Genomic DNA, 27,209 nt, shown 5'->3' with positions numbered 1-27,209 from the left:
CACTATTGCTGACAATGTCCTGCTATTGAAAGGTGGTGTCACTAGACTTTTTCCCTGCCTTTTAATTATCAGAAAGATTTAAACCAAATGAAATGCACTCTAAACAACAGCTAAAAACAACCACTCCTTCTGTTGTTAAACATTAAGCTGACCACACAAAGATACATTGTTGGGAGAGAGGGGATTTTAAGGATAATATAGTTATTTCAAAGCACAAAATGTTCTCTCATGAGATCAGAAGGTTTGTGAATCACTGGATTAAGATGGGTTTCTAGAAAAATGAGTTAATTAGGCAGGCTCCAACTTTAAGTGCTCAAAGTTCATATTATCCAATTCCCTCTACTTCTGCTCCCCCAACAAGCCCTCCCTACCCACTGATAAACACCCAGTCACTGAGCCTGCCTTCCTGTTTCCTCTATCAGCCCCTACCCTCACTTTTCACCCCTGCTTTGCCAGTACTGCCAGTAGCTACCAGTCCTCTATTGCTGTTGAAAACACAGCCAAACAAGCCTTCAAGAAATGCCTTGAGAAAAGATAAATTACTTAATCAGCTAAAAAAAAAAGAAAAAAAAGAAAAAAAAAGAAATGTCTTGAGAATGGGCCAGTAAAGTGTTTCTTTTGCTGGTATCTGCATGAATACCATAACCTTGACTGAAGGCTTTTTATCTTCTATCTTATTGGGCCAAAATGAATAGGCCCTGTGTCCATTCAAATTTCAGCACTCATCTTGCTTTTTTCCTAGCTATTTGAACTTAACAAATTATTAAAATAAATCCATATACTTGAACCTTTTAGCCAATGGTTCTCAAACTTTAATATACATATGAATTACATTAAAAATGCCTGGAGTACTTGGCTAAAAGTGCAGATTCCCAGTGCTAACCCCTCCCCCAGGGGTAAAATGCCATATGCTAAACACTGGGTCAGATAATATACATTATTTCATTTAATCTACCCAATAATTCTATAAAATACTCATCATCCCTATGTTATACCATACTAGTTTGAATGAAATCATTTTTTTTTCTTAAATTTATTTATGCACTTTGTATTTCATTCTATTATGATAAGTAAACCAATCAACTACTGGAAGCTTGAAAATGAAAAGTTATTATAATTTCTTAGCGTCACACCATAGACTCAGTAATTTGAAGGTTTGGATTGGTTTGTTTTTTGACATGCTGCAATTGATCCCTTCAAAGAAACAGTCTACCTTATGCCACTGTGTTGCATTAAAGTTTTTTTTTTGGGGGGGGATTAAGTTTTAGTGCATTTTTTAAATGACCGTGAAGTCTTTCTTCTCGATGATCTAGTCCTATAAATTAAAAAATTAAAAAAATCTCTTTGCTAGATTAGCAGTAGCCCTCAAAATTAGAAATCACTTGAGAAAATATAAGCCAAACAGCTACAGAAGTATAAGTGTCTATTTTAATTAATAAAAGTTGTAAGAATACCCAAACCCTGAGTCCACAGCTGGCTTTATAGCCCTTCTGCTTGCTACTATAAAAACATGTCATGATCTCTGGCTGCACTGCTATGAAATGCAGCCCTAAAATAACACTGCTGTTCTGTATTATGACTTTACGAGACCAGTAGTTTGAATTATTTATTTGTTTCTTTGCAAAACTGCTGTTCAGATACATTTGTCTCTCCATAAAATGTTTTTCACACTGCTTGATTGTGTACAAAGGTTTTGCATTTTGAAAACATTCTGCAGTGACAAATTAATGACTCTATCCAACATTTCGAATAGCTAAATCGTTGGTTTGTTCCACATATACTGGGGAGGGCAGCTTGGGCACTAGAAAAGTTCCATGACTTGTGAAAGGTCACCAAGCCTGAGAGCCATTGTCTTGCTCTGAACAGTGACTTCCCAGATTCTTGCCCTGGATATATAACTCTGGGCCACCTCAGCAGTTAAATTCTTCATAAGTAGCCTAAGAAATCCTGTTTGTTTTTCTGTGATTTGGAATGTCACAGAAAAAAAATTAACATCTGTTAATTTTTAAAAATTATTAATTTTTCTAATTAGATGTTTATGAACCCTTTAACAAGAACTTTGTAAGTATTAAAAAGTATGCAAACAACATCTACATTTATACTGTCCAGTAAGTTAACCACTAGCTAGCTACATATTAGTCCAAATTAAGATATGTTGTAAGTGTAAGACAGACACCAGATTTCAAAGGCTTACTATGAAAAGAAATGTAAAATATCTAATTAATAGCACTCTACTGATTACATGTTGCACTGATAATATTTTGAGACACTGGGCTAAATAATATATATTATTAAAATTAACTTCTTCTGTATCTTTTACATTTTAAAAATATGTCTACTAGAAAATTTAAAATTACATATGTGGCTCACATTATATTCTATTGGGCAGTGCAGATCCATAATATTTATAATATTTTGTCAGACTACCCATCTGAATTATTCAGAGAACATTATAAACTGGTAATCTCCTCCTATGTAAATGTTTTAGTATAACTTCAAAATTTTTAAAATTGCCATCATCTCTTTACCCTAGATAAAACGTTAGTTTTAATATTGGCAGTGATAAAACTATAAGGCCATTGATTGTACACCAAGTATGGAATGTGTGTGTGTGAAGATTTAGAAATAAAAATATTTTTTAAAAAATCGACTATAAAACACACTACAAAATTCTACTTACACCATGTAGCTTTGGGGTTTCTTTTCCAGGGAGTTTTTTTCCAAGTAGTGAGATAAATAATACAATAATGCCATGAGGAAATTATCAAGATTCTTATTCCTATGGGAAGGTATAAAAAAGAAGAAATTTATGTTTTCACATATTTCAAACATAAGGTCTCTCATTAAAAAAAAATAGGCACACAACCAAAGAATAAGTTGAAATGCATATTATACTTATTAGAACTAATTTACCATTTAAAATTCTAAATGCCATGTTATTAAGATGTAACAAATCTAATTTTGTTAATGTAAGTTTCTTGGGAGTCAAGCACTAAATTCTTTTAGTTTTGTTTACCAATTGGTTTTCACTTTTAAAAGGCTTATTACAGAAGTAATATATTCCCATTGTTTAAAAAATGTCCAGAAATGTACCAAATAAAAAGTTCTCTCTCCTCACCCTTTTGTCTATTCTACTCCTTAGCTGTAGCTACTGTTAAGAGTTTGGTAAAATCCTTCCTAAACTTTTTAAAGCATAGAAAATCACATATTATGTCCCCCACCACCCAACATACACACACATGGGCTCATCCTATATAAATAATTCTTCACAGTTTGCTTTTGACACCTACCTGTTGTACCAGGGACCTTCTATGTACTATATATAGATTTTCCTCATTTTTAAAAATAGCTGAATATAGTATTCTATACCTCATAATTTAACTAGTCCCTTATTGATGAATATTTGGGTCTGTTAAAAGAAATTGTAGACATTGCTGTAGTAATTATTCTTATAGCCATATCTTTGAATAAATTTCTTAGATATGTACATATTAAATTTCGTCTTGCTCTCCAAAAAGACTGCAGATTTACAACTCTGTCTCATTTGTTTCTATTGAAAAGTCAGTTTCCTTTCTAAATATTTTTATAAAATTTTTGCCGCCTCTTTTCTAGCCCCAAGGAAATTCGTACTCTACTGTGACTTCCTTAACTATGCATTTAGAGCAAGATGAAGCATTACAGACTATTTTTCAAGATATTAATAACTATCTCTCTTAGGTTGGGTTCCCTAGAAGCAGATCCTGAGACAAAGATTTGAGAATAAGTGGTTTATTTGGGAAGTGATCCCAAGAAATTTCAGTAGGGTAGCGGAGAAATGAGACAGTAAAGGGAAAAAAGCCAATAAGGAACGTGTTAAGCAAGTTAGCCATCACTGTGGACAAATGTAGCTCAGTCCCTTAGGGGACTCTGGGCGTCAGTGCAGACACACCCTTGAGTTATCCCAACTGCCAGTCAAGGAGGCTGGGGTACTTATCTACCCTTTCACCTTCACAGCACTAACTGAAGGCTGCTTCTGGTTCTCTAGTGTTCCTAGTCTGCCCTGCAGTCAGGCTGAGCGTGCTCCCGCAGTGGAATAAAGCCTTCAGGCAGAGAGTATGTCTTCAGTGGAATGCTCAGGGGATTTGGGAGGGCAACAAGAGCATCTGGTAGGCATCTCTCACTGAGCATTCACGAAGTGCCAGGCTGCATGAAGCACTTTCCATGCACAGCCATGTGAGGGAGACACTATTATTTCCCAATTTTGTAGCAGAGAAAACAGGCTGAGAAAAATCAAGAAACTCGCCCACAAGGTGTATGACATTCCTAGCATATGTACATGTTAAATTTCATGTCTTGCTCTTGTATGATGTACTTGAATGACACACCTTGTACTTGCTTTGGAGCTACCAAACATAACTAGTGAAGAAAACTGATTTTCAGTTTTCAGAAAACATATATATCCCCCCTTACCTATTATATAATAGAATATATTTATATAATACATATTATACATAATTTTATATAATTAGATTATACAGTGCAGTCTTTATGGAGCTCTGACAATACACTCTTCACACTCCTTGTCCTAGGATATTATCTGGGCCTCCATAATTTCTGGCTTTCTCTCAGACTCCTTGATCTCAATTATTGTGACTGAGTCCTGAGAGGACGGCTTGCCTAGAGCCTCATGCCCTTTCTATAAAAATCAGATATAATTACTTTAAGATAAAGGATAAAAGATCCGAAACATCTCACAAGCATTGTATACCTCATAAATGTTGCGAACGAACAGATCCGCTGCATCTCAGAATCTTGCAGCAAAAGTAAAGCAACATCTAAAAGGACAGAAGATGGCCAATTGAAGTAGGGACAGAGTTGCCTTAGAAATTCACATAATATAACATTTGCAAGGTTGAAGGGACAGTTACTCACATTTAGCATCATCCAATGTCACGTTGCCCTGCTGACCTCGTTTCTCTAAGGCTTTAGTTGATTTATCATCTCTCGCAACAAATCTTTTATCTGCCAATCTGTTATGGAATATAACAGTCTCCAGTACGTTTTGGAAGGTTTTAGTTGTATTCTATCCTGAAGTGCATAAAGCTTTTACTATAAGTAATGAGAGACTATCACGTGTGGGTTTCATTTAATGCAAGATCATCTGGAATGCACTTTATTAAACATTATATTTACTATTCTGGGGCAAGGAGGAAGACACATTGCCTGATTTAAAATACAAATATCAATTCCCATCCCCCTCCAAAAAACGGATTTGAATAATTTATGTAGGAAGTAGCCACCATTTTCTAATTTAAAAGTGTGAAAAGTTGAAAATTTGCAGATAGCCTAATTACCACAGGAACTATTATAATTATTATAGGAACTATTGTAAGTCTCACATAGTTCTTTCCTTGATGCATATTTGTATTTCAATCTAGAATAAAGGGAATGAGATTTTCTTAACTTTGGTAAAACTTTAAGGCATTCCGCTGAGAGGTGGTATCAGCAACACTGGCATGGTTGGGAAGTAAAGCTACCTCTCTGAAGCTGGACCATCAATTTCAGCAAAATGAACTGCTTTGCCTTTCTTTCCTTTTTCCTTGAGTTCTACTGCAGGTGTAAAACTGTAATAAAAATAAGAATGTTAAGAACTTAACCTTTCCCAGGGAAAATCTGCTAATCACATCATGACCACAGTTCATGTCATTTTAGGACTAGCATATATTATGAGTGGAGCCTAAAGAGAAGTTGAGGCTGAGCAATGCTCAGTACTGTCACACGCAAACATTTCCATCTGAAAATCTTGCAGTAACTTCATAAGAAACAGAAAGCTCATCATCAGTTTGGAAGGATTTTTTTTATTCCTCCTTATACCAAGTGCTTTTAGGCACAATCCTGTTTAATTCTCACAGCCACTCTTTGAGAAAAATATTATGTTCACCATTTTTTCAAATAAGCAAACTGAAACACAGAAAGAGATTAAGTAATTTGATCAAAAGCACTTAGAAAGCAGCAAAGCAAGTACTGGTGCCCAGGTTCTGCAGCCCCACAGCCATGTGCTTGACCACCAGGCAACCCTGCTCCCAAGCAGCCACCTGTTTTCACTCTTCTAAAGGCCTAGACTATCTCCAGGAGGGCTTCAGGTCCCTTTACTCAACTCAGGGTTTCTTAAATTCTATAGTTGTACAAAACATTACTAAGCAATCATGGGCCCTAACCAACAAGGGACCACTATTAGGCAAAGACAAACAAACATATACTGAGGCACTATTTTGTGTCTGGTGTTGCTATGACATTAAAAATAAGATGGTATCTGACTAGAGCCAATGCAATGTGGTCATGATGTGATTAGCTTTACTTCCCAACCATGCCAGTGTTGCTGATACGCTTAGCAGTATCAGCAAATGCCAATAGGAAAACAGTGAAGAGAGTTTCAAAGACCAGCAGGATGTGGTTTCTCCCTTGCAGAGTGCATTTTCAAAGAAAATTGTGGTGTCTAAAAATATATTGGTTTTATAATCCATGGCAGGCTGTGGTTTTTATTCTTCTTTCAGAAACAATGTTATAGTGATAACATGACCCAGAAACTTAATCTCTGCTTTAAATTATGCATATCTCTGGTAAGCTTAAGTGTAGATGTAGTGATATTTCCCCCCACCTTTGATAATTTAGTAATTATCTAAAAGTAGATATCAATCATGAAGACCCTCACTATCTTCTTGTCAACACAACAGTTTGGAACAACTTCCTTTGAAAGATTTCTGGGATTGCTGTTATCCCACAAAGAATTTTTTCATATATATTTTTATTGAGAAATCTTCACACATATACAGGCCATACATGGTGTACAATCAGTGGCTCATAATATCATCACATAGTTGTGTATTCATCACCATGATCATTTTTGCATCACTCCAGAAAAAGAAATAAAAAGAAAAACAACAACAACATACATCCCATACCCCTAACCCTCCCTCTCACTGGCCACCAGTATTTCAATCTACCCACATTTTTAAAATAACTTTTGCCAAAATCTCCTGAAAATATTTAGGTTGTAAGATTGGTTAGCTCCCAGAAGTATGTACATACCACCTCAAGGGAATGTTTTTTTTGTTTGTTTGTTTGTTTTACCATTAGCACCAAGTCAGCCAATGAATGATCTCCAAGCTTTTCATTCTTTCTGGTGGTGCGCCTCTCATCTTTGGTCCTCAAAGATTGGGAATTTAGGGGGAGGGGTGTATTGAAAGACTGGGTAAGTGGGGTTACAAAGAAATGGAAGGATATCAAATGTTGATGGTGTCTACCTTCAAAGAGGGATGGCAGATCAGATGGCACAGAGGACTAGGATGGTGATAAAGAGATCTGCCATTCACATCTAGACACTTCTGTATTACTTGAATTTCTTATAACAAGAATGTATTGATTTATACATAACTAAAAAAAGTTGAAATGTGAAACTGTAATCTGTGAATTTATTAGTAGACTCACATATGAAATTGTGCCACTTAGGATGAGTTATTATTAGATTAGTACTACAAAATAAGTTTGAAATTAACTTATTTATAAAGACATTTAGCTAGTTAAAAGTATAACCCATTTTTTATCATAAGAAGAAAGTGAGATGGCCTTTGATATATATGAAGATTGACAAAAGAAAATACTGACACTTGTGTAATGAAGAATTTGACCTGGCCCCAAAAATGAGGTCTGGCTTTTGCGTTAGGCTCCTGGAGGCAAGCTACCACAGGGTGAGAGCTGCCCATATTGGATCTTTTTTTTTTTAATATTTTTATTGACACATCTTCACACACATACATTCCATACATGGTTTACAATCAATGGCTCACAATATCATCACATAGTTGTGTATTAATCACCATGATCATTTTTAGAACGTTTGTATCACTCCAGAAATTGAAAAAGAAAAAAGAAAAAACTCATACATCCAATACCCCTTACCCCTCCTTTTCATTGACCACTAGTATTTTAATCTACCCAGTTCATTTTATCCCTTATCCCCCCATTATTTATTTTTATCCATATTTAAAATTTTTTTTGACATATCTTCACACACATACGTTCGATACATGCTATACAATCAATGGCTCACGCTATCATCATACAGTTGTGTATTTATCACCATGATCATTTTTAGAATGTTTGCATCACTCCAGAAAAAGAAATAAAAAAATAAGAAAAAACTCATACATACCATACCCATTACCCCTTCATCTCATTGACCACTAGTATTTCAATCTACCCAATTTATTTTATTCTTTTCCCCCCTATTATTTATTTACTTTTTATTCTTATTTTTTTACTCCTCTATCCATACCCTGGATAAAAGGAGCATCTGACACAAGGTTTTCACAATCACACATTGTAAAAGTTATATTGTTATACAGTGGTCTTCAAGAATCAAGGCTACTGGAACACAGCTTAACAGTTTCAGGTACTGTCCTCCAGCCACTCCAATATACCATAAACTAAAAAGAGATACCTATATAATGCATAAGAATAACTTCCAGGATAACCTCTCAACTCTATTTGAAATCTCTCAGCCACTGAAATTTTATTTTGTCTCATTTCTCTTTTCCCCACTTGCAATCTCATGATACCAGGTCCCAGCTCATCCTGGGAGTCGGGTCCCACGTTCCCAGGAATATCTACACCCCTGGAAGTCATGTCCCAATTACGAGGGAGGGCACTGAGTTCATCTGCCAAGTTGGCTTAGCAAGAGAGGCCACATCTGAGCAACAAAAGAGGTTCTCTGGGGGTGATGCTTAGGCATAACTTTAAATAGGCTTAGCCTATCCTTTGCAGGAGTAAGTTTCATAGAGGCAAACCCCAAGATTGAGGATTCAGCCTATTGATTTGGTTGTCCCCACTGCTTGCAAGAACCTCAAAAATTCTCCAAAGGGGGAAATTGATTAAATACTTCTTTATTCACTGCCCAAATTACTCAGGGATGTATCAGGACATTGCACTAACCTGGACAAACCAACAAGATCTCACACCCTACTCAAGATTCCACATACTTAAGTCCTTGTCGGATTTTAAGGTGGGGCCTGACACACAGTTAATGTAAATGGTGGGGACTAGACATATCAGAAAGGCCACACGTGTTTTGGGGGGGGCTTTCAGTCTTGTGGTATTAGTTGGCCTGAAGGCTGAGCTCAAACACATGGGCAATCAATTAATCAATCATGCCTTTTTACTGGAGCCCCAGTGAAGTCTGAGCAGCAAGGCTTAGGTGAACTTCCTTGTTTGACAATACTCTGTGTGGATTATTATACATGATTCACAAGAGTAAAACATCCTGAAGACAATGGAAGCTTTCCATTTGGAAACCTCCCAGACTCTGCCCTACAAATTTCTTCTCCTGACCTATTTTAATCTATATCTTTTCCCTGTAATAATAAACTGTTAGCAGTGAGTATATTAGCTTTCACTAAGTGCTGTGAGTCCTTCTAGTGAATTACTGAACTTGAGAGTGGTTATGGGAAACTTCAGGACTTGGAGTTGTAATCAGAAGTGAAAATGGTCTTATGTAGACTACTCACTCTAATTTCTTTCTTGGATCTTAACTCCTCACAGTTGACGCTAGAAGTCCAGGTACATTTGGCAGTCGGAGGACTGTGTCCGCAAACTTTGCAGTTTGGCTAACTCCAGGTAGCAGTTAAAAAATTTATACTCAAACTTATTCTCATGTGCTTTAACATGTATTTTGACTCCTGTGATTATTGTGTCTTTTTTTTTTCGCAAGGGCAGGCACCGGAAATCGAACCCGGGTCTCTGGCATGGCAGGCGAGAACTCTGCCACCGACCCACCCTATTGTGTCTTTTTAATTGCAAAGTCATCTCGCTCTCTTTTCCAAGAGTGATGTTTTAGGAGTTACTGAATAGAATCTTCCGTGACATGTGTGAGAAAAAAAAAATCACTGTTTGGGAAATGACAGATTAGCCAGAATTACTGAAATAGTCTATGAAACGTACTTTTGGTTCCGACTCTAACATGTCTTTAAAATTATTTATGCCTAATTGACATGAAATGCCATATTTATAATGTAATTTAAAATCACATTTGCTTAGCCCACTACTTTCCTGAGTTCCAGCCCCATTTGTCCAACAGCCTAGGAGACATATACATGTGATTATGTCACAGAAACCTCAAACACCAGTTTCGCCTCTTTCATTCTGTATTTAGGTGAAAGGAAACCCCAGCCACCCAATCACCCAAGCCCTATACTTGGCAATCAGGCTAAACATCTCCTTCTTCCTCTCCCTTTGCTTCCAGGTACCACATCCTATCAGTTTTATACAAACATCCTGTCAATGCCTGTCCTGTACCCTTCTATTTCCACCAATATTGACTTAGTTCTGACTCTGTTTCTCGCCTGTATAGCTCCCAGTAATCTTCCTACATCTAGCCTTTCAACTGGTCCCCTGTCCCTAGTCTTGTTCTGCTTGAATCCAGCTAGTTTACTGAAAAGTTCAATAAACTTTGGTGAGTGTCTGCTTTGTGAAGTTTCTTTAGTCAACATCAGGGACATAAAGATGAATTAAGACAGTTTCTGCCTTTGAAGGGCTTATGTTCTAGTCAAGGGAGACAGGGTTTACAGTGGAAATGGCTTTGATATCAGATGAATCTTGGCTCAAAATGTCCTGCTATTTTCTGGATGTCTGAATTTGTTTCAGTTCCTTAATCTCCTTCAGTCTCGTTTCTATCTGTAAAATGGTGATATTAATGCTCACCTTCCATGGCTGTTGTAAGGATATGAAGAATACTCAAATATCTGGCACATAGATACAAAACAGATGCTATTATTGTTATTTTAGCTATCCACTTTTAATAGATTCAGCATCTTCTCAATGGACATTAAAATTACTTTTTTTCTAGTCTTTTAATTTTATCTTAAAAAATGTACCTTCTATTGCAGCAGATAAAAAATGGTCCCATTAATGTAAAAACTGTATTTTTATAGATCCAAAAGGCAAACAGACCTTCATTTAATCCTTTTAACTACATCCTGGCTGTGAGATGTAACCATGTCATTCAGTTTTCTTCATATTTCATAATTCTTGAATTGGATTAACACATAGCTATTTCAAAGAACTGGTGATCTCGTTATCACAGTGTCTGGCACATAGGAAGCAGTGATAAACGTTAACAGAAAGTGACATCTGGAAGGCTGTTCACCAAAGTGTTAACAATGGCTCTGGCCCAGATGGTGGAATTTCAAAGAATATTTATTTCATTCTTTGTATTCTTCTGTATTGCTTGAATTATTTTTTTAACCCAAGCACAAGTATAGTTTTATAGAAACTATAATAAAGTTTTGTTAAAATTTACCTTCTGAATTCAAGAGTTCTGGTTTCATCTCTCCAATACCACATACCTAATCGTAATCCTGAATGCTGTAAAATGAAGTAAAAATAAATAGTTCAATTTAGAATTTATAGGTCACAATGAACCTTTAACAATAAGTTCTTACATTCCCTCTTTATTCAATAAAGTTATAGACTCTCATAAGTTTTTTGCCTTTTTTTTCCCAACCTGAAGCCAAGATTTTATTCTTTTTGACTTGGGGACAGGCGGGGGGACGGGGGGGGGGGCGGGGGCTGAGAAGAAACTGCTCCTGGATTGCGTATGATTCAAGGTTCATCATAGCAATTTACAGAAGAAGTGGGACTCAACAACAATAAGCAGATGACAAGGTAGCGTTAACCTTTCAGCTGGGTTAGACTTTACCTATAGGAGGAGCCTGTTCTAACCCAGACACCGCCTTTCAGAGGAAGTAGGAAAGGGGTGATTTTATTCTTTTCCCACTCACAGCATGGCTGCTTCGTTTGCAGTGAGGGCAATTTATCTTGCAACCAACCAATTAGAGGTGGGGGAGACGTTCATAACCTAAGTATCTGCGTTTCTGCGGAGGAAGTCAGATTCAATTCTGACTTGGCTAAATACATCTTGTAGTTTGCTTCTGGAGGCAAATATTCCCACTTCACTGCGAGTACCGCTCGCCGGGCTAAGGCGGCGACCAGCCTCTGGGGAAGAGAGGAAGGGGCGCAGCAAATGGTAAACTGGACGTCCCGGCCTCATAACGGAGCCCTCCCGGGTTTCCTCAGCGCCTGCTACCGCCGCCGGTGCGGGGTCAGCCACGGCTGCTCTTACTTCAGCCCGGGGAGCGGGGGGCGCGTCCAACCGCTTCCTCTTCGAACAGAGTTCCGGTAGCCGAAGCATGGCCTCCTCCAACCCTCCACCCGCCGCTACACAACTTCGTCTAGGCAACCGCCCGCAGTCCCCTGGAACTTGCGATCTGCCCGGCGAGGCGGGGCGCGGGGAACCCTGCTTCCGCCGCGGACTGGGCAGGCGTCCCGCCCGCTAAAGCATCACCGGTTGCTCCGTCCACCTCCTTGGTGGTGGTGTCTGTCTTATTGGCTTATCCATAGTAAAGTTTCCCCAAGGTTGACGTTAGTTTTTGGCATCCTAGCTGTAAAATTAACCCATTAAAAAAAAAACACCTTAATTACTATATCCAATTCTATGGGGGAGATCCATTTGGTCCAAACTTTAATGGTTAGCACTGTTAAGCACAAATTAAAAGTTGGGCCTTGGTTTATTTGGAGGATGGGGGTTTGGAAGAAGCAGTGTAGTTTAAAGAACATGGGCATGGACTAAGGTTTTCAAACTTGGTTCTGCTGCTTAACTAGTGGAGTCCAGAACAAGAGAAAACTGATCCTGCTTCCTCATCTGAGAAAGATCAGGGAATCTGGATGGAATCCAATGACCTCACAATCGTATTAGGAAGATCTCATACAAAGATATTAGTGGCCAGTCAACTTCTTCAGTATATCCCAATTAGTGAAGTGCTAATAGAAAACCCAAGATCCTATATACCTCTAATGCATAAAACTAAGGTAAAAATAAGAGTCTCAAAAACTACATAAAAGTTACATAACAAGTTATTTCACATGTACTAGAGGAACATAAGGAAGCCTTCGATAACTCTGAAAGGACTTACACTTCTGTGTCACCATACCCTAACAAAAATGCTGAATATAAAGAAATGATTGCTTTACAGCTCTAAATCACTACTCTAAAAACTGATCCACTGATTTCTTAGATTTTTTGCCAATTAAGTTTTCTTAAAATGATGATATATTAGAAACGTATCACGTAAAGTGGAAATACAGTTTTTCCCTTTTTTAAAAAAAATCATGTTAAACAGTTGGGATAAAGGTAACTTCTAAATATTTTATATCTCCAAGTGTACTGTGAGAAAAATATTTCTTTTGCCTAACTTAGAGAAACTACTCAAGGTCATATAATTAGCTAAAAATAGAACTAAGCTGTTGGTGTCAGGTTCTAAGTCAATGACATTAAGTGAAAATGATGCACGTTCATACTATGAAATAAACAGATTTTCATAGTGTTATAATACTAATTAAAAAACTAACATGTAAGAAAATGGCAGTTTTTAATGAGCAACTCCATTTCTGGTTCCTTATTGTCCCATTCAGTTCACAAATATAACACCTAATCTGCACTTGAAAGGGATGAAGGAAAAAAAGGGCTATTCCTTCTTTGTTGTATGTTAAGACATTCAACATTAAGTATCTCCCTATTAAATTTTAGAAACGTATATACCCCAAAATACTTCCATTCCCAGAGCTATGGCGAGAAGAAATACTGAGCTTTTTAAAAGATTCATAATTTTTCTTGGGAATGAAATTCTATATTTAATTTTATCATATAAGCACAGACCTTCAAAACAGTTTACTCATACCTAAAATATTTATACATTAAATGGAAACATCTGAATATTCCTTTTGTTCCTTATCCTAAGCAATTACCCTTACCAACTGTCTTATACCGTATGGGTTTGAGACTTTTTAGAACTTCAATTTAATTCCAATTGCTAATAAAGAAATAGGTGACTTTAAATATCCTCTTATGTAAATTAAGGTTAAAGATGTAAATTGCACTAACATTTCCTAATGAGTTGTTTTAATACTCTTCTATTATTCATCTCAAACTAGTATTAAAAAAATTTAAAGTGAGCTTGTTTTGACATTCCATTTATTTCAAATACTGTCAACCTTGTTCTATCTTATACTGACAGCTGTCTAGACAACTGTTAATCAGACATTTAACTACAGAACTTAAATACCTATTCTTTTAATTCCTTAGCATATTATATGTATTTGCATTTTGTCATAACTACTATTCCCTAGTAGAACTCACTACTTTTAATTTCAAGTGATGCTAATTATTCCTGAAACTGCAATTTAGTTCTCTCCTACATCAAGTACTTTTTTCCACTATCACTTCACTAGCTGATCTGACATCTGCTAGAGTTCCCCTGGTTACCAGTTTCAACTGACTCCTGGAAATACCGAGTAGCTGTTTTGGTGACTTTATCCTAGCAATATTCAGATCTAAATTTGAGAAGGCAGAATTAAAAATTCCACAAGAAAGCTAAGAGTTTTACAAATTTAAAAATAAGAGAAAGTGAAATATCTTTATAGATTGAGATTAGTGCTCACAAGTCACCAGAGGCCAGGCTATATGATCAAAGATTTGTATTTTTGATACTTCAGAAACTAATCTCCAAAGCGAAATCTAAAATGAGTCATACTGATGGCAAATTGTACTTAAGGACTCCACTATGTTTTGAAGTTAAAGCAAGAGATAAACACTTTCAACAAATAAAGAGCAAGTAAAAGCATAACAGGATGGTGATTCTTTCTTAATAAAACTCTATATTAAAAGTTACTCTGACTACCAATCACCTGATTCTGTTAGTATCAATGTAGTGTGTCAAATATTTATATGATGTTTTCTGTAGTCAATGATACACCCTTAATGCCTCCTCACTGAAAATTTTCCACACTGGTGACATTAGCTCAAATAATCTTCAGTTTTTCAGAGTATAAAGAGACATTAAAAATTTTTAAGCTTATTTTGAAATAATTTCACAATCACCTTATGTCCCCCTCCCCTCTCATTTAAAAATGAGATTTGGTAAATAAAGAAAAAAGCTTGTAAGAATCAAATCTTGTGTCAAAGTCATTACTAAAGCCCCAAATCCTAAGGTTAATTGTTTTAGTTTTTAAATTACTGTTCTTTCCAAAACTGATCCCACTGTATGACCCAGAATGGTCCACTACTAAATTAAAAATAATTGCTTCTATAATTCACTATTATGTTCTGAACGGTATGAAGCAACAAATCTATATGACTTGGAAAGAGATATCAGAATGTCTGCAGTGAAAATATTAGGTTAACTATATATTTTTCAATCAGTTTTACTGAATTTTTCAAAAGTTCTCCTCAAAGAGAATAAATTAGAGCAAAGCAGAAGTGTCCTTCACTAATAAATAAAAATAAGGTGAACTACCTTTTCTCAAGAATGTGAATTTTAAACATAAGCCCAGGATCTCCCAAGGGCGGCAATGTTCCGATGTTTGCTATATAGCAAAGCAGATATATAGGAAAATGGACAGTAATTATAACTGCTGGAAAGTGCCTGAGACTGGAATTTGCTATAAGCTCAGAAGTTAAATTTGGACTTTTAAATTGCTTCACAGCTTCCTCTTCTTAGGCACCTACATGCCACAGAAAGCAATTTGTTTCTATACTACCTTTGCCTATTATCAAAAGACAACCCCTGCCCCAGCTTTTATTAGTTCAGACAAAGAATCAGTTTATACGAAGCCCCAGAATGTAGCTTCTATTTTGCTGGAATATATTCAGTTGGTCAAGTCTGAGGAGTTGAGTACCCTGGAATACTGGTCAGGTTTCTGTATAAGGGGGAAAAAAAGGTTACCCAGGTCTTCTCCCCTGAAGTTGTTGGTAATTCAAGGCAGGAACCCCATCTGAGAATTAGACAAGATCAGGTTAGATATATTTTTGATACATAGATATATTTTGTATTATACAAATCCATCTTTTAAAGACCAAAATAGGTAAAACAGTAACATGAGGGAAAATTGAGAACTCCCAGACAGTTAATTTTGAGATCAACTTCAGCTTTACTTTAAATTAGCATTTGTTTGCAAAAAAAGTATACCTGTCCTTAACATTTCTGCAATGTTCACTTTAGCCTTAAGGAACTACGTAAAAACAATTCAAGCTTCTATGTATTTTATTGTTACCAGGCTTCCACAGGACAGGTGTGCCAACTTCAGGTTTCCCATTTCAAACAAATCACGTACGAACTAAACTAATGAAAGATGCTCGAGTCAGCAACCACACTAAATGCATTAAAGAGAAACCTCAAATGTTTTTTTAAAGTCAAACAATAGAACTAACCTTTAATAATTAAACTAAGTTGTACCTTTCCTTTCAAATGCATACACCAGGCTAAAGACTTTCGAACAACAGATTTTGCCCTTGGCACCCTGACATTTCAAAGAACAAGAACAAAAGAAAAAAAAATAGAGAAAGGAAAAGAGATTTACGCTGACTCGAGTGCAAGCTTAGTCCACCTCCTCGATGGTCGGTCCCCCGGAGGCTCCAGAGCCGCCGCCGCCGCCGCCAGGGCCGCCTTGGTAAAGTTTGCTGATGATGGGGTTGCACACTCTTTCGAGCTCTTTCTGCTTGTGTTCATACTCGTCTTTCTCTGCCATCTGGTTTCGGTCAAGCCAGTTGATCACCTCCTGACACTTGTCGAGGATCTTGTTTTTGTCCTGCTCGCTAATCTTGCCCCTCAGCTTCTCGTCTTCTACAGTCTGCTTGATGTTGTAGGTATAGGATTCCACCGCGTTTTTGGCCGCCACGCGGTCGCGATTGGCCTCATCTTCCGACTTGTACCGCTCCGCCTCCTGCACCATCCGGTCAATGTCGTCCTTGCTCAGACGCCCCTTATCGTTGGTGATGGTGATTTTGTTCTCCTTGCCGGTGCTCTTGTCGGCGGCGGTGACGTTGAGGATGCCATTGGCGTCGATGTCGAAGGTGACCTCGATCTGGGGGACCCCGCGGGGAGCGGGGGGAATCCCGGTCAGGTCGAACTTGCCCAGCAGGTTATTGTCCTTGGTCATGGCCCGTTCGCCCTCGTACACCTGCACCAGCACGCTGCTCTGGTTGTCCGAGTAGGTGGTAAAGGTCTGCGTCTGCTTGGTGGGGATCGTGGTGTTCCTCTTGATCAGCGGGGTCATGACGCCGCCAGCCGTCTCGATGCCCAGCGACAACGGGGTCACGTCGAGCAGCAGCAGGTCCTGCACGTTCTCCGACTTGTCGCCTATGAGGATGGCCGCCTGCACTGCGGCGCCGTAGGCCACCGCTTCGTCGGGGTTGATGCTCTTGTTCAGCTCCTTGCCGTTGAAGAAATCTTGCAGCAGCTTCTGGATCTTGGGGATGCGGGTGGAGCCGCCCACCAGTACAATCTCCTGGATCTGGCCCTTGTCCAGCTTGGCGTCGCGCAGCGCCTTCTCCACGGGTTCCAGGGTCCCGCGGAAGAGGTCGGCGTTGAGCTCCTCGAAGCGGGCGCGGGTGATGGACGTGTAGAAGTCCACGCCCTCGTAGAGCGAGTCGATCTCGATGCTCGCCTGCGTGGAGGAGCTGAGGGTGCGCTTGGCGCGCTCGCAGGCTGTGCGCAGCCGCCTCACCGCGCGCTTGTTGGGCCCGATGTCCTTCTTGTGCTTGCGCTTGAACTCCTCTGCCAGGTGGCTCACCATGCGGTTGTCGAAGTCCTCGCCGCCCAGGTGGGTGTCGCCGGCCGTGGATTTCACCTCGAAGATGCCGTCCTCGATGGTCAGGATGGACACGTCGAAGGTGCCACCGCCCAGGTCAAAGATGAGTACGTTCTTCTCGCCGCCCGCGCAGCCCTTCTTGTCCAGGCCGTAGGCGATGGCCGCCGCCGTGGGCTCGTTGATGATACGCAGCACGTTGAGGCCTGTGATGGTGCCTGCGTCCTTGGTGGCCTGGCGCTGTGAGTCGTTGAAGTAGGCCGGGACGGTAATGACCGCGCTCTGCACCTTGCCCCCCAAGTAGGCTTCGGCGATCTCCTTCATCTTCGTGAGGACCATGGAGGAAATCTCCTCCGGGAAGAAGGTCTTGATTTCTCCCTTGTACTCCACCTGCACCTTGGGCTTCCCGCCTTCACTCACCACCCGGAATGGCCAGTGCTTCATGTCCGACTGCACTGTGGCGTCCTCGAACTTGCGTCCGATCAGCCTCTTGGCGTCGAAGATGGTGTTGGTGGGGTTCATGGCCACCTGGTTCTTGGCGGCATCGCCGATGAGGCGCTCGGTGTCGGTGAAGGCCACGTAGCTGGGGGTGGTGCGGTTGCCCTGATCGTTGGCGATGATCTCGACCTTGCCATGTTGGAAGACCCCCACGCACGAGTAGGTGGTGCCCAGGTCGATGCCGATAGCCGGGCCGCGGGCAGACATCCTGACTGAAAGACAGGCAAGCGAGGTTAGACGGGAAAACGAGCGAGAGAAAAGCCGGGGCGTCAACCAACGGCCGCCTCGCACAGGACACCGCGCACGCAACCAGCGTCTCCTCGCTCCCCCTGCTCGGTTGCCGGCTCTTATAGCCGCCTCCCCCACCCCCACCCCCCCGCTGTCTTCTGGAAACTCTCAGAGCCAATCCGCTCCCGGGGCCGTCCGCACAAACTCTTCCAGCCCCGCCACAGGCTTGCCTGGCTCCGAGTGACCGGCCGGTGGCCCAACAGATTTCAAGTTGGGTGGAGGGCGGGACCCCCGCCTTCGCAAGAAGACCAAGGGGCGGCCGTTATGCTAATGAGACCCCTCCCACGTCTCCCGAGAGTTCCCGGCCGGGGCGCCTACGGGTTGGGGGAGTTGGGCTCGCGCTTCCTGGGCCAGTTGTACGCGTCTTTTTCGCGGTCTTCGCCCATCTGATTGGCAAGACCCGCGGCCAATAGGCAGCGCGAACCCCCAAAGGGCGGGGAGGAGCCGCAGAGGAGAGCCCAGTGAGTGGAGCGACCGGGGCGGTGGGTTCTCTTCCGAAGGCCTTAAATATTGGTCTGTGTCAGGTGCTTGACCGACCAAGCACGCAGGGACGGAGATAATAGGTTTAGAGTTGGTCGTACGGAGGCGATGCGCCCAGAGCCGGCTTTTTCTTCCGCCTGCAGTGGGCCTTGGCATGGTCGGGTTCTGCGAGGGCAGTTCTTCTGGGCGGGGACAGAAAGAGATAAAACCGAAGTTTCTTGGGCGCGTCTGCCTCCTGGAACTGTATATTGCGCGCTTCGCAGCGTCTCAGTGGTTGTGAGCGCGCTATCGAAATTGCAAGGTGGCGAAAGCCCGGGGGGTGGCGCCTGGGCAGGCAGGCTGTTTTTCCGCGCCGAGCGCGGGGGACTGCCTGCGAGGTCGGAGATGGGAGTGGCTGCAGCCGGTCCTCCAGGGGCCTGCGTTTGAACTGTCTCCCCTCATGTTTCCTTTTCCCTGCCTCAGCTACGGGTTTCAGCGTTCTGTTTTTGTCTCCCGGTTGCCCTCACTGCTCTCCTTACTTTTGATCTCAAGTGCTTTATCCGCCGCCTTGCGGGAAATGTATGTACTCAAATTTGAACGTTGAAGCAGCATAAAATAACCCAGCCTCACTCCGGTACCGTTTTCTCATCCCCAGTTTACGCACATAGCGTTTATGACCGAATCGTGTTTATGACTGAGCTCAACCGAATGAGACTATTTTCCTGAACTGTGCTGAACTTACATTCAAGACAGTAAACCCTCAGGGAGGGAAGATAGATGAGAAGGAGCGCAATTCATTCTCTCACGTTTAAGAGGAATATGAGAAGCGGTTTGGGAAGTTCCCTGTGGCAGCAGGCAGACGGGAGGTAGAAGCGGGCTGCTGTAAATGGGCTCCTGGAAACAAAGGCAGCGATTCACCTTGGGCGGGGGAAGGTGGGGACAGTTATTCATTTAACGAGCTTTAGCAGATACCAGTACCTAATATCAAGGACTATGCTCCATACTGAGCGTACAAAGACACATGAAATGGTCTGAGTCTGATGGAAAGGTAAACATAATCCGAGGGGAGTGCTGAAAGAACCCAAAGGAGGGGCCACATGCACACTGAGAGGAGTGTGTTGCTGAGGTCTTCCTGGAAGAGATGATGCCGAAGCCAGAAGCTGAAGTCCGCCAGCTAAGAGGAAAGGAGAGGACCCCTTGCCTCTATGTACAGTTACTAGAAACAAATCTTGCAGTTCTAACCACCACATCCATCTGTAATACAATTTTCTGAAACCACTTGTAGCATTGGTAACGTGAGAGCTGTGTGGTTCAGGGAATTACAAATTCGGTTCAGATTGGGTCACTAGAAGAGAAGGGCTACAGGCACGAAATATTTTCTTCAGATGGACACAGTCCATTAAGAACTCTGTGAGCCAGGTCCTTTTAAGGTCTTTTCTTTAGTCTTTTGGAGGGGGTGGGAGACATTCTTTGAAGCAGGCTAGCAAAGTACATTATAAGCGTTGTGTGAAATGGTGCTGGAGAAATTTTTTGTCTGAGAAGGCAAAAGTTATCTATGACCAAAAGTAAAGCCAACAGATTCCTATAAATGAAGATTTAAGGTTTTTTAATCTAGCCGTGTATGGCATCTAATTTTAGAAAACACATTTGGTACATAGAGGCAGAAAGTAGATTGTAGGTTACTAGAAGCTGGAGGGTGAGAAGGAATGGAAAGCTATTGTTTAATGGTATGGAGCTTTTGTTTGGGCTGATGAGAAGTTTTCGTAATGGATGGTTGTTAGTATGGTAGGACAATATTGTGAACGTAATTATCACTGAATTGCACACAAGAAAGTGGTTCAGATAGGAAAGTTTGTGTTTGTAGACATGTTACCACAATAATTTTTTTTTCAGAAATACGTTTGCTATTAATTTGTTAGTCACTGGTTAATAGTACTGTTTTTAACCACAATTCCCACCCATCCTTTGTACCATGCAAGAGGTTAAAGAAAACATTTGAAATAGGACTCATTTTTAAAGAAAGTATTAGGAAAACAAGAATAAAACCCAAAAGTTTCTATTGAAGCTGCCTTAAATTTGAATACAAATCTCTTGATTTTTTAATTCTTTTTTGGAAATTCTTGTCCTTTATGTAGTTTTTTTTGTTTGTTTTATGAGGGATTTAGTATGCTCAGGAGCAATACAGATCCTCAGTATGACTGATGTGACTTAAAGGCAGTGTCCCGGTTACAACTGAAAATAGAACTGTAAGAAACATAAACTCTTCAGATTCCTTGCATTCAGACAGTCCTCACACATTTACCTCAAGCAAAGATTGTAAAAAAGCAAGCAGGCCTGTGTTCTTAAATGCAGATTTTAAAATGAGAACTTTAGAAGAGAGAGGCCCTTTTGCATAGGAGTTATGTACCACTTCTATGTATAGTTACTACAAATAATCTTTCAGTCTAAGCCCCCATTCATCTTTAACAGAAGATGAAACCACACCAGCATTATGTCTGCAGTTTCATTAGCTATATATCTGTTTTTCTGCTTCAACTTTTCACCTAGTAAATTGATGTTTCATATTTAAATGCAATCCTGTTTTTTTTCCCAAAAAGACACAATATTTCATTTTTATTTTCTATGAAATAAACTTTTGCAGTCCTAGAATATTATCACATACTGACCGTTTACACTGATTTTTAAATAATCTTATTCTTTTCTCTTTGATAACTGTGCTCAGAATTAATAAAAAACAATCCATTAAAATATCAAAATATCAAATTTATGACCGAATTTATTAGTTTCAGAAAGGGTGCAGCAAAACAGACAAACCCTACTGGTAGGGATGCTAAGTAGTACAATCTTCCTGGCAATTGACCTTATAGATAATCATACCCTCCATTTAATATTATTATTATTATTCTAATAATAATATTAATATTATTCTTTGTGGGACTCATTCAAAGGAAATAATAGAATATGTAGGTAGTATTTATGATAATGACAACAAAATAAATGGCTTAAATATCCAACAAAATGCGAATGACTACATAAACTATAGTACATCCATAAAAATTATTACAAAACATTCCAGAAAGAATTAGTACCAACTCTCCTCAAACTCTTCAAAAAAATTGAAGTGGAGGGAAAACTACCTAATTCATTTTACAAAGCCAATATCACCCTCATACCAAAACCAGGCAAAGATATTACAAAAAAAGAAAACTACAGACCAATCTCTCTAATGAATATAGATGCAAAAATCCTCAATAAAATTCTAGCAAATCGTATCCAACAATACATTAAAAGAATTATTCATCATGACCAAGTAGGATTCATCCCAGGTATGCAAGGATGGTTCAACATAAGAAAATCAATTAATGTAATACACCATAACAACAAATCAAAGCAGAAAAATCACATGATCATCTCAGTTGATGCAGAGAAGGCATTTGACAAGATTCAACATCCTTTCCTGTTGAAAACACTTCAAAAGATAGGAATACAAGGGAACTTCCTTAAAATGATAGAGGGAATATATGAAAAACCCACAGCTAATATCATCCTCAATGGGGAAAAATTGAAAACTTTCCCCCTAAGGTCAGGAACAAGACAAGGATGTCCACTATCACCACTATTATTCAACATTGTGTTGGAGGTTCTAGCCAGAGCAATTAGACAAGAAAAAGAAATACAAGGCATCAAAATTGGAAAGGAAGAAGTAAAACTATCACTGTTTGCAGACAATATGATACTATACGTCGAAAACCCAGAATAATCCACAACAAAACTACTAGAGCTAATAAATGAGTACAGCAAAGTAGCAGGTTACAAGATCAACATTCAAAAATCTGTAGCATTTCTATACACTAATAATGAACAAGCCGAGGGGGAAATCAAGAAACGAATCCCATTTACAATTGCAACTAAAAGAATAAAATACCTAGGAATAAATTTAACTAAAGAGACAAAAAACCTATATAAAGAAAACTACAAAAAACTGCTAAAAAAAATCACAGAAGACCTAAATAGATGGAAGGGCATACCGTGTTCATGGATTGGAAGACTAAATTTAGTTAAGATGTCAATCCTACCTAAATTGATCTACAGATTCAATGCAATACCAATCAAAATCCCAACAACTTATTTTTCAGAAATAGAAAAACCAATAAGCAAATTTATCTGGAAGGGCAGGGTGCCCCAAATTGCAAAAAACATCTTGAGGAAAAAAACAAAGCTGGAGGTCTCACGCTGCCGGACTTTAAGGCATATTATGAAGCCACAGTGGTCAAAACAGCATGGTATTGGCATAAAGATAGATATATCGACCAATGGAATCGAATAGAGTGCTCAGATATAGACCCTCTCATCTACGGACATTTGATCTTTGATAAGGCAGTCAAGCCAACTCACCTGGGACAGAGCAGTCTCTTCAATAAATGGTGCCTAGAGAACTGGATATCCATATGCAAAAGAATGAAAGAAGACCCATATCTCACACCCTATACAAAAGTTAATTCAAAATGGATCAAAGATCTAAACATTAGGTCTAAGACCATAAAACAGTTAGAGGAAAATGTAGGGAGATATCTTACGAAACTTACAATTGGAGGCGGTTTTATGGACCTTAAACCTAAAGCAAGAGCACTGAAGAAGGAAATAAATAAATGGGAGCTCCTCAAAATTAAACACAGCTCCCTCAAAATTAAACACTTTTGTGCATCAAAGAACTTCATCAAGAAAGTAGAAAGACAGCCTACACAATGGGAGATAATATTTGGAAATGACATATCAGATAAAGGTCTAGTATCCAGAATTTATAAAGAGATTGTTCAACTCAACAACAAAGACAGCCAACCCAATTACAAAATGGGAAAAAAACTTGAACAGACACCTACCAGAAGAGGAAATACAAATGGCCAAAAGGCACATGAAGAGATGCTCAATGTCCCTGGCCATTAGAGAAATGCAAATCAAAACCACAATGAGATATCATCTCACACCCACCAGAATGGCCATTATCAACAAAACAGAAAATGACAAGTGCTGGAGAGGATGCGGAGAAAGAGGCACACTTATCCACTGTTGGTGGGAATGTCAAATGGTGCAACCACTGTGGAACGCAGTTTGGCGGTTCCTCAAAAAGCTGAATATAGAATTGCCATACGACCCAGCAATACCATTGCTGGGTATCTACTCAAAGGACTTAAGGGCAAAGACACAAACGGACATTTGCACACCAATGTTTATAGCAGCGTTATTTACAATTGCAAAGAGATGGAAACAGCCAAAATGTCCATCAACAGAAGAATGGCTAAACAAACTGTGGTATATACATACGATGGAATATTATGCAGCTTTAAGACAGAATAAATTTATGAAGCATGTAATAACATGGATGGACCTAGAGAACATTATGCTGAGTGAGACCAGCCAAAAACTAAAGGACAAATACTGTATGGTCCCACTGATGTGAACGGACATTCGAGAACAAACTTGGAATATGTCATTGGTAACAGAGACCAGCAGGAGTTAGAAACAGGGTAAGATAATGGGTAATTGGAGCTGAAGGGATACAGACTGTGCAACAGGACTAGATACAAAAACTCAAAAATGGACAGCACAATAATACCTAATTGTAATGTAATTATGTTAAAACACTGAATGAAGCTGCATCTGAGCTATAGGTTTAGTTTGTTTGTTTGTTTGTTTTTGTTTGTTTGTTCTTTTTTTTTTTACTATTATTATTACTTTGTTTCTTTTCTCTATATTAACATTCTATATCTTTGTCTGGTGTGTCGCTAGTTCTTCTAAACCGATGCAAATGTACTAAGAAACGATGATCATGCATCTATGTGATGATGTTAAGAATTACTGATTGCATATGTAGAATGGTATGATTTCTAAATGTTGGGTTAATTTCTTTTTTTTTTCCGTTAATAAAAAAAATTATTACAAGATTTTTAATGATACAGGAAAGTGATGTTGATATAATTGAAAAAGAAGATGCAAGACTATATATAGGATAATCAAAATGCATCAGAATAGGTTATCCCTAGATGGCAGGATTAGCAGTAATTTTATTTCCTTGTACTTTTGAAATTAATTTTTAAAAGTTGACTACTAACATTCAGCTGAAACAAATTTCTCTAGTCCTGTTACACAGAAAGTACTGATTTCAACAAGTGAAATCTGTTGGCAGATTATAAATATTAGGGTGTGTCAAAATATTTTTAAAATGCAAAGACTGAGGTTCCACAACGTCCTCTAATATGTCCCAGAACCCAGAGAGTACCTGGAACATATTATTACCTCACTATCTGTGTATTTCTTAAAGGTGACCTGAGGCATATTATTTAGCCAAAATACTGGGAATAATAACTTTACCCTCTATGTAATTGGAAGATCCTTTGGCTACCTCTTATATTTCTGTATTAAATGACACTACGCAGACTAAAACCTGTAACAAATTCTGAAAAGATTTGTACTAAAGATACAAAGATGAATAAGGAGAGGTCTAAAACTGCATGGGCAGCCAGGCCTGCCAGCTCAGGAGACTAACTGAACAAGCATACATTTTTATAGAGTTATTGAGAAAGAAAAAAAAAGCGTGAATTTTCTTGGTATCTTTTCAATTCTCACCCAATACTACCTTCCTAAGGGTTGTGGATTGTTTTAAGGAGGTAGTGCTGGCCTGAGAAGGTAGGGGTAAAAGGCAGCCTACAATTTGAGGACCTATGAGCAAATTGGAATGGCCTAGGAATTATATTTAGGATGTCTATAAATAAGGCCAATTTATAATAATTTGAAACTGGTGTGTCCCAAAATATTTCTCCAATCTGTCGCTATAGGGAAAAAGTTCACCATTTATTTATTTGAGTTTTGAAAAACTCAGTCTTAAAAAGTTACAATTAAATTGTAGCTACAGAGACCTAGCAGGCTGGGAAGTATACTGCCTTGCCTGGTAGGGAAGGCTGAGACCTAAACTTGGAAGAGAGGTTTCTCCAGAAGAGATATGAATCTGTGACAATAGCAAAGACAAATTTTGCCTACTTTAGTTTTGTAGAGTGCGAACCCCAAGGTTAGACCCTGTGGAATAGTCTAAAATAGTCTGGAAGAAGTGAGGCCATCCTGTACATGCCGAATTAGACTCAATCTGCCATTATTGTTAATACTTATTAAATGCTTAAATTTTAAATACCCCCTTTCTTCTTTGTAAAACAATGAATTACACTGTTAAGGAAGCAATTTTTCTAAATAATAAATTATATTTTATAATTTTTATAAATAATAAATTTATATAATAAATTTTGAGAAATAATTTTGAGGCCTACGTGAATTCACCCACATAAAGGGCTATAACACTGTCCAGCACAAAGCTAGTGGTCAATAAATGTGAGCTACTGTATTTGATGTTCTCTGGGCTCTTGAGCTGTACTTGGTTTGGCCCTGCTTCCACTGCACTAGGAACCAAATCCCTGTAATCCCTGTTTACCTGGATATGGGAAAGCATCTACACCAGCACACCAAAGTCTAGCATGCAATGTTAGAGCAATGAAAGAGCAAAATACTAGGCCAATGGATGTTTATAAATAATGATTTCTTTTTATATTATGAGGAAACCCAATGAACTTATTGTCATCTGTGTTTACCATGAGATAGTACTTTTCCAGTTGTTCTTCCATATTGAAACCTGAATTTGACAATAAGAACTTTTGTTAATTGATTCTGTTTGTGCACTTCTTAAGCTACTCAGGAACACCATAATTACCTATATCAGATACTTTATTATTATGATATTAGAAGAATGGAACAAGTTGATAAATTTTTACGCTAATAATTTTTTTAAAAAGCCAGGTTGAAAAATATAAAATATAAATACAATATATACAGTTTAATGTCTGAATGTAAAAGAACAAGTTTTATTAGATAAAAGCAATGGATTAAAAAATTTAACAAAAATTATCTATGTAACCCAATACAGTAATTCCATTTTATACCAGTATACAAAAAAACACATTGTAGAATGTATTTATGCCATTTAAAATTATTGTAATTCATTACATCTGTAGTATATATAGTACAATAAAAATTTTAAGCAATTTTTCTTGCAGATCTAGTTCCACCAGTAAATTAAAAATTATTTGTTGAATCTCTATTATATTGATCTGGCACCTTTAATTATTGGTAATACTCTTTTATCATTTGTTTCCTATTTATGTTAAAAGTCTGCAATTCCATATGCTTCCTCATGTTCCCCAAAATTATTAACTCCATTTTGAAAGAATCTAACACTTCTCTACTTATTT

The 27,209-nt window shown here is 38.8% G+C and overlaps 2 protein-coding genes and 1 long non-coding RNA gene across 9 annotated transcripts in view; 1 reads left to right on the top strand and 2 right to left on the bottom strand.

The window, feature by feature from the left end:
• PPP1R36 (protein phosphatase 1 regulatory subunit 36) overlaps positions 1 to 15,881 on the bottom strand; it is a 48,657-nt gene extending 32,776 nt beyond the window's left edge. For 2 of the 4 annotated variants that reach the window (XR_013160296.1, XM_077122701.1), the window contains exons 1-6: positions 12,155 to 15,881; positions 11,333 to 11,397; positions 5,517 to 5,603; positions 4,912 to 5,009; positions 4,748 to 4,814; positions 2,681 to 2,779 (exon numbers count right to left, since the gene is read on the bottom strand). Coding sequence is in view for 3 of the 4 variants with exons in the window: in XM_077122701.1 (XP_076978816.1) it covers positions 2,681 to 2,779; positions 4,748 to 4,814; positions 4,912 to 5,009; positions 5,517 to 5,603; positions 11,333 to 11,397; positions 12,155 to 12,223 (485 nt within the window). In the remaining variant the exon portion in view is untranslated. The remainder of the gene's footprint in view (positions 1 to 2,680; positions 2,780 to 4,747; positions 4,815 to 4,911; positions 5,010 to 5,516; positions 5,604 to 11,332; positions 11,398 to 12,154) is intronic. The other 2 variants (XM_077122702.1, XM_077122699.1) reach the window with 2 other exon arrangements.
• A 231-nt stretch (positions 15,882 to 16,112) lies between these two features.
• Positions 16,113 to 19,574, bottom strand: HSPA2 (heat shock protein family A (Hsp70) member 2). Of its 2 annotated transcripts, none has more exons than XM_077122697.1 (2): positions 19,458 to 19,574; positions 16,113 to 18,383 (listed from the first exon to the last, which is right to left on the bottom strand). In XM_077122697.1, the coding sequence occupies exons 1-2, from the start codon at positions 19,528 to 19,530 to the stop codon at positions 16,465 to 16,467; spliced, it is 1,992 nt and encodes a 663-aa protein (XP_076978812.1). In that variant the 5' UTR covers positions 19,531 to 19,574; the 3' UTR covers positions 16,113 to 16,464. The 2 variants fall into 2 exon arrangements, with proteins under 2 accessions (XP_076978812.1, XP_076978813.1); XM_077122698.1 differs by lacking the exon at positions 19,458 to 19,574 and adding an exon at positions 18,630 to 18,812.
• LOC143651867 (uncharacterized) overlaps positions 18,740 to 27,209 on the top strand; it is a 33,016-nt gene continuing 24,546 nt past the window's right edge. For 2 of the 3 annotated variants that reach the window (XR_013160299.1, XR_013160297.1), the window contains exon 1: positions 18,740 to 18,941. This is a non-coding gene — a long non-coding RNA (uncharacterized LOC143651867). The remainder of the gene's footprint in view (positions 18,942 to 27,209) is intronic. The other variant, XR_013160298.1, reaches the window with a different exon arrangement.

The sequence above is a fragment of the Tamandua tetradactyla genome, chromosome 12 (assembly GCF_023851605.1).
Source record: "Tamandua tetradactyla isolate mTamTet1 chromosome 12, mTamTet1.pri, whole genome shotgun sequence".
NCBI classification, from domain to species: Eukaryota; Metazoa; Chordata; class Mammalia; order Pilosa; family Myrmecophagidae; genus Tamandua; species Tamandua tetradactyla.
This window is presented reverse-complemented; position numbering and strand designations above follow the sequence as displayed.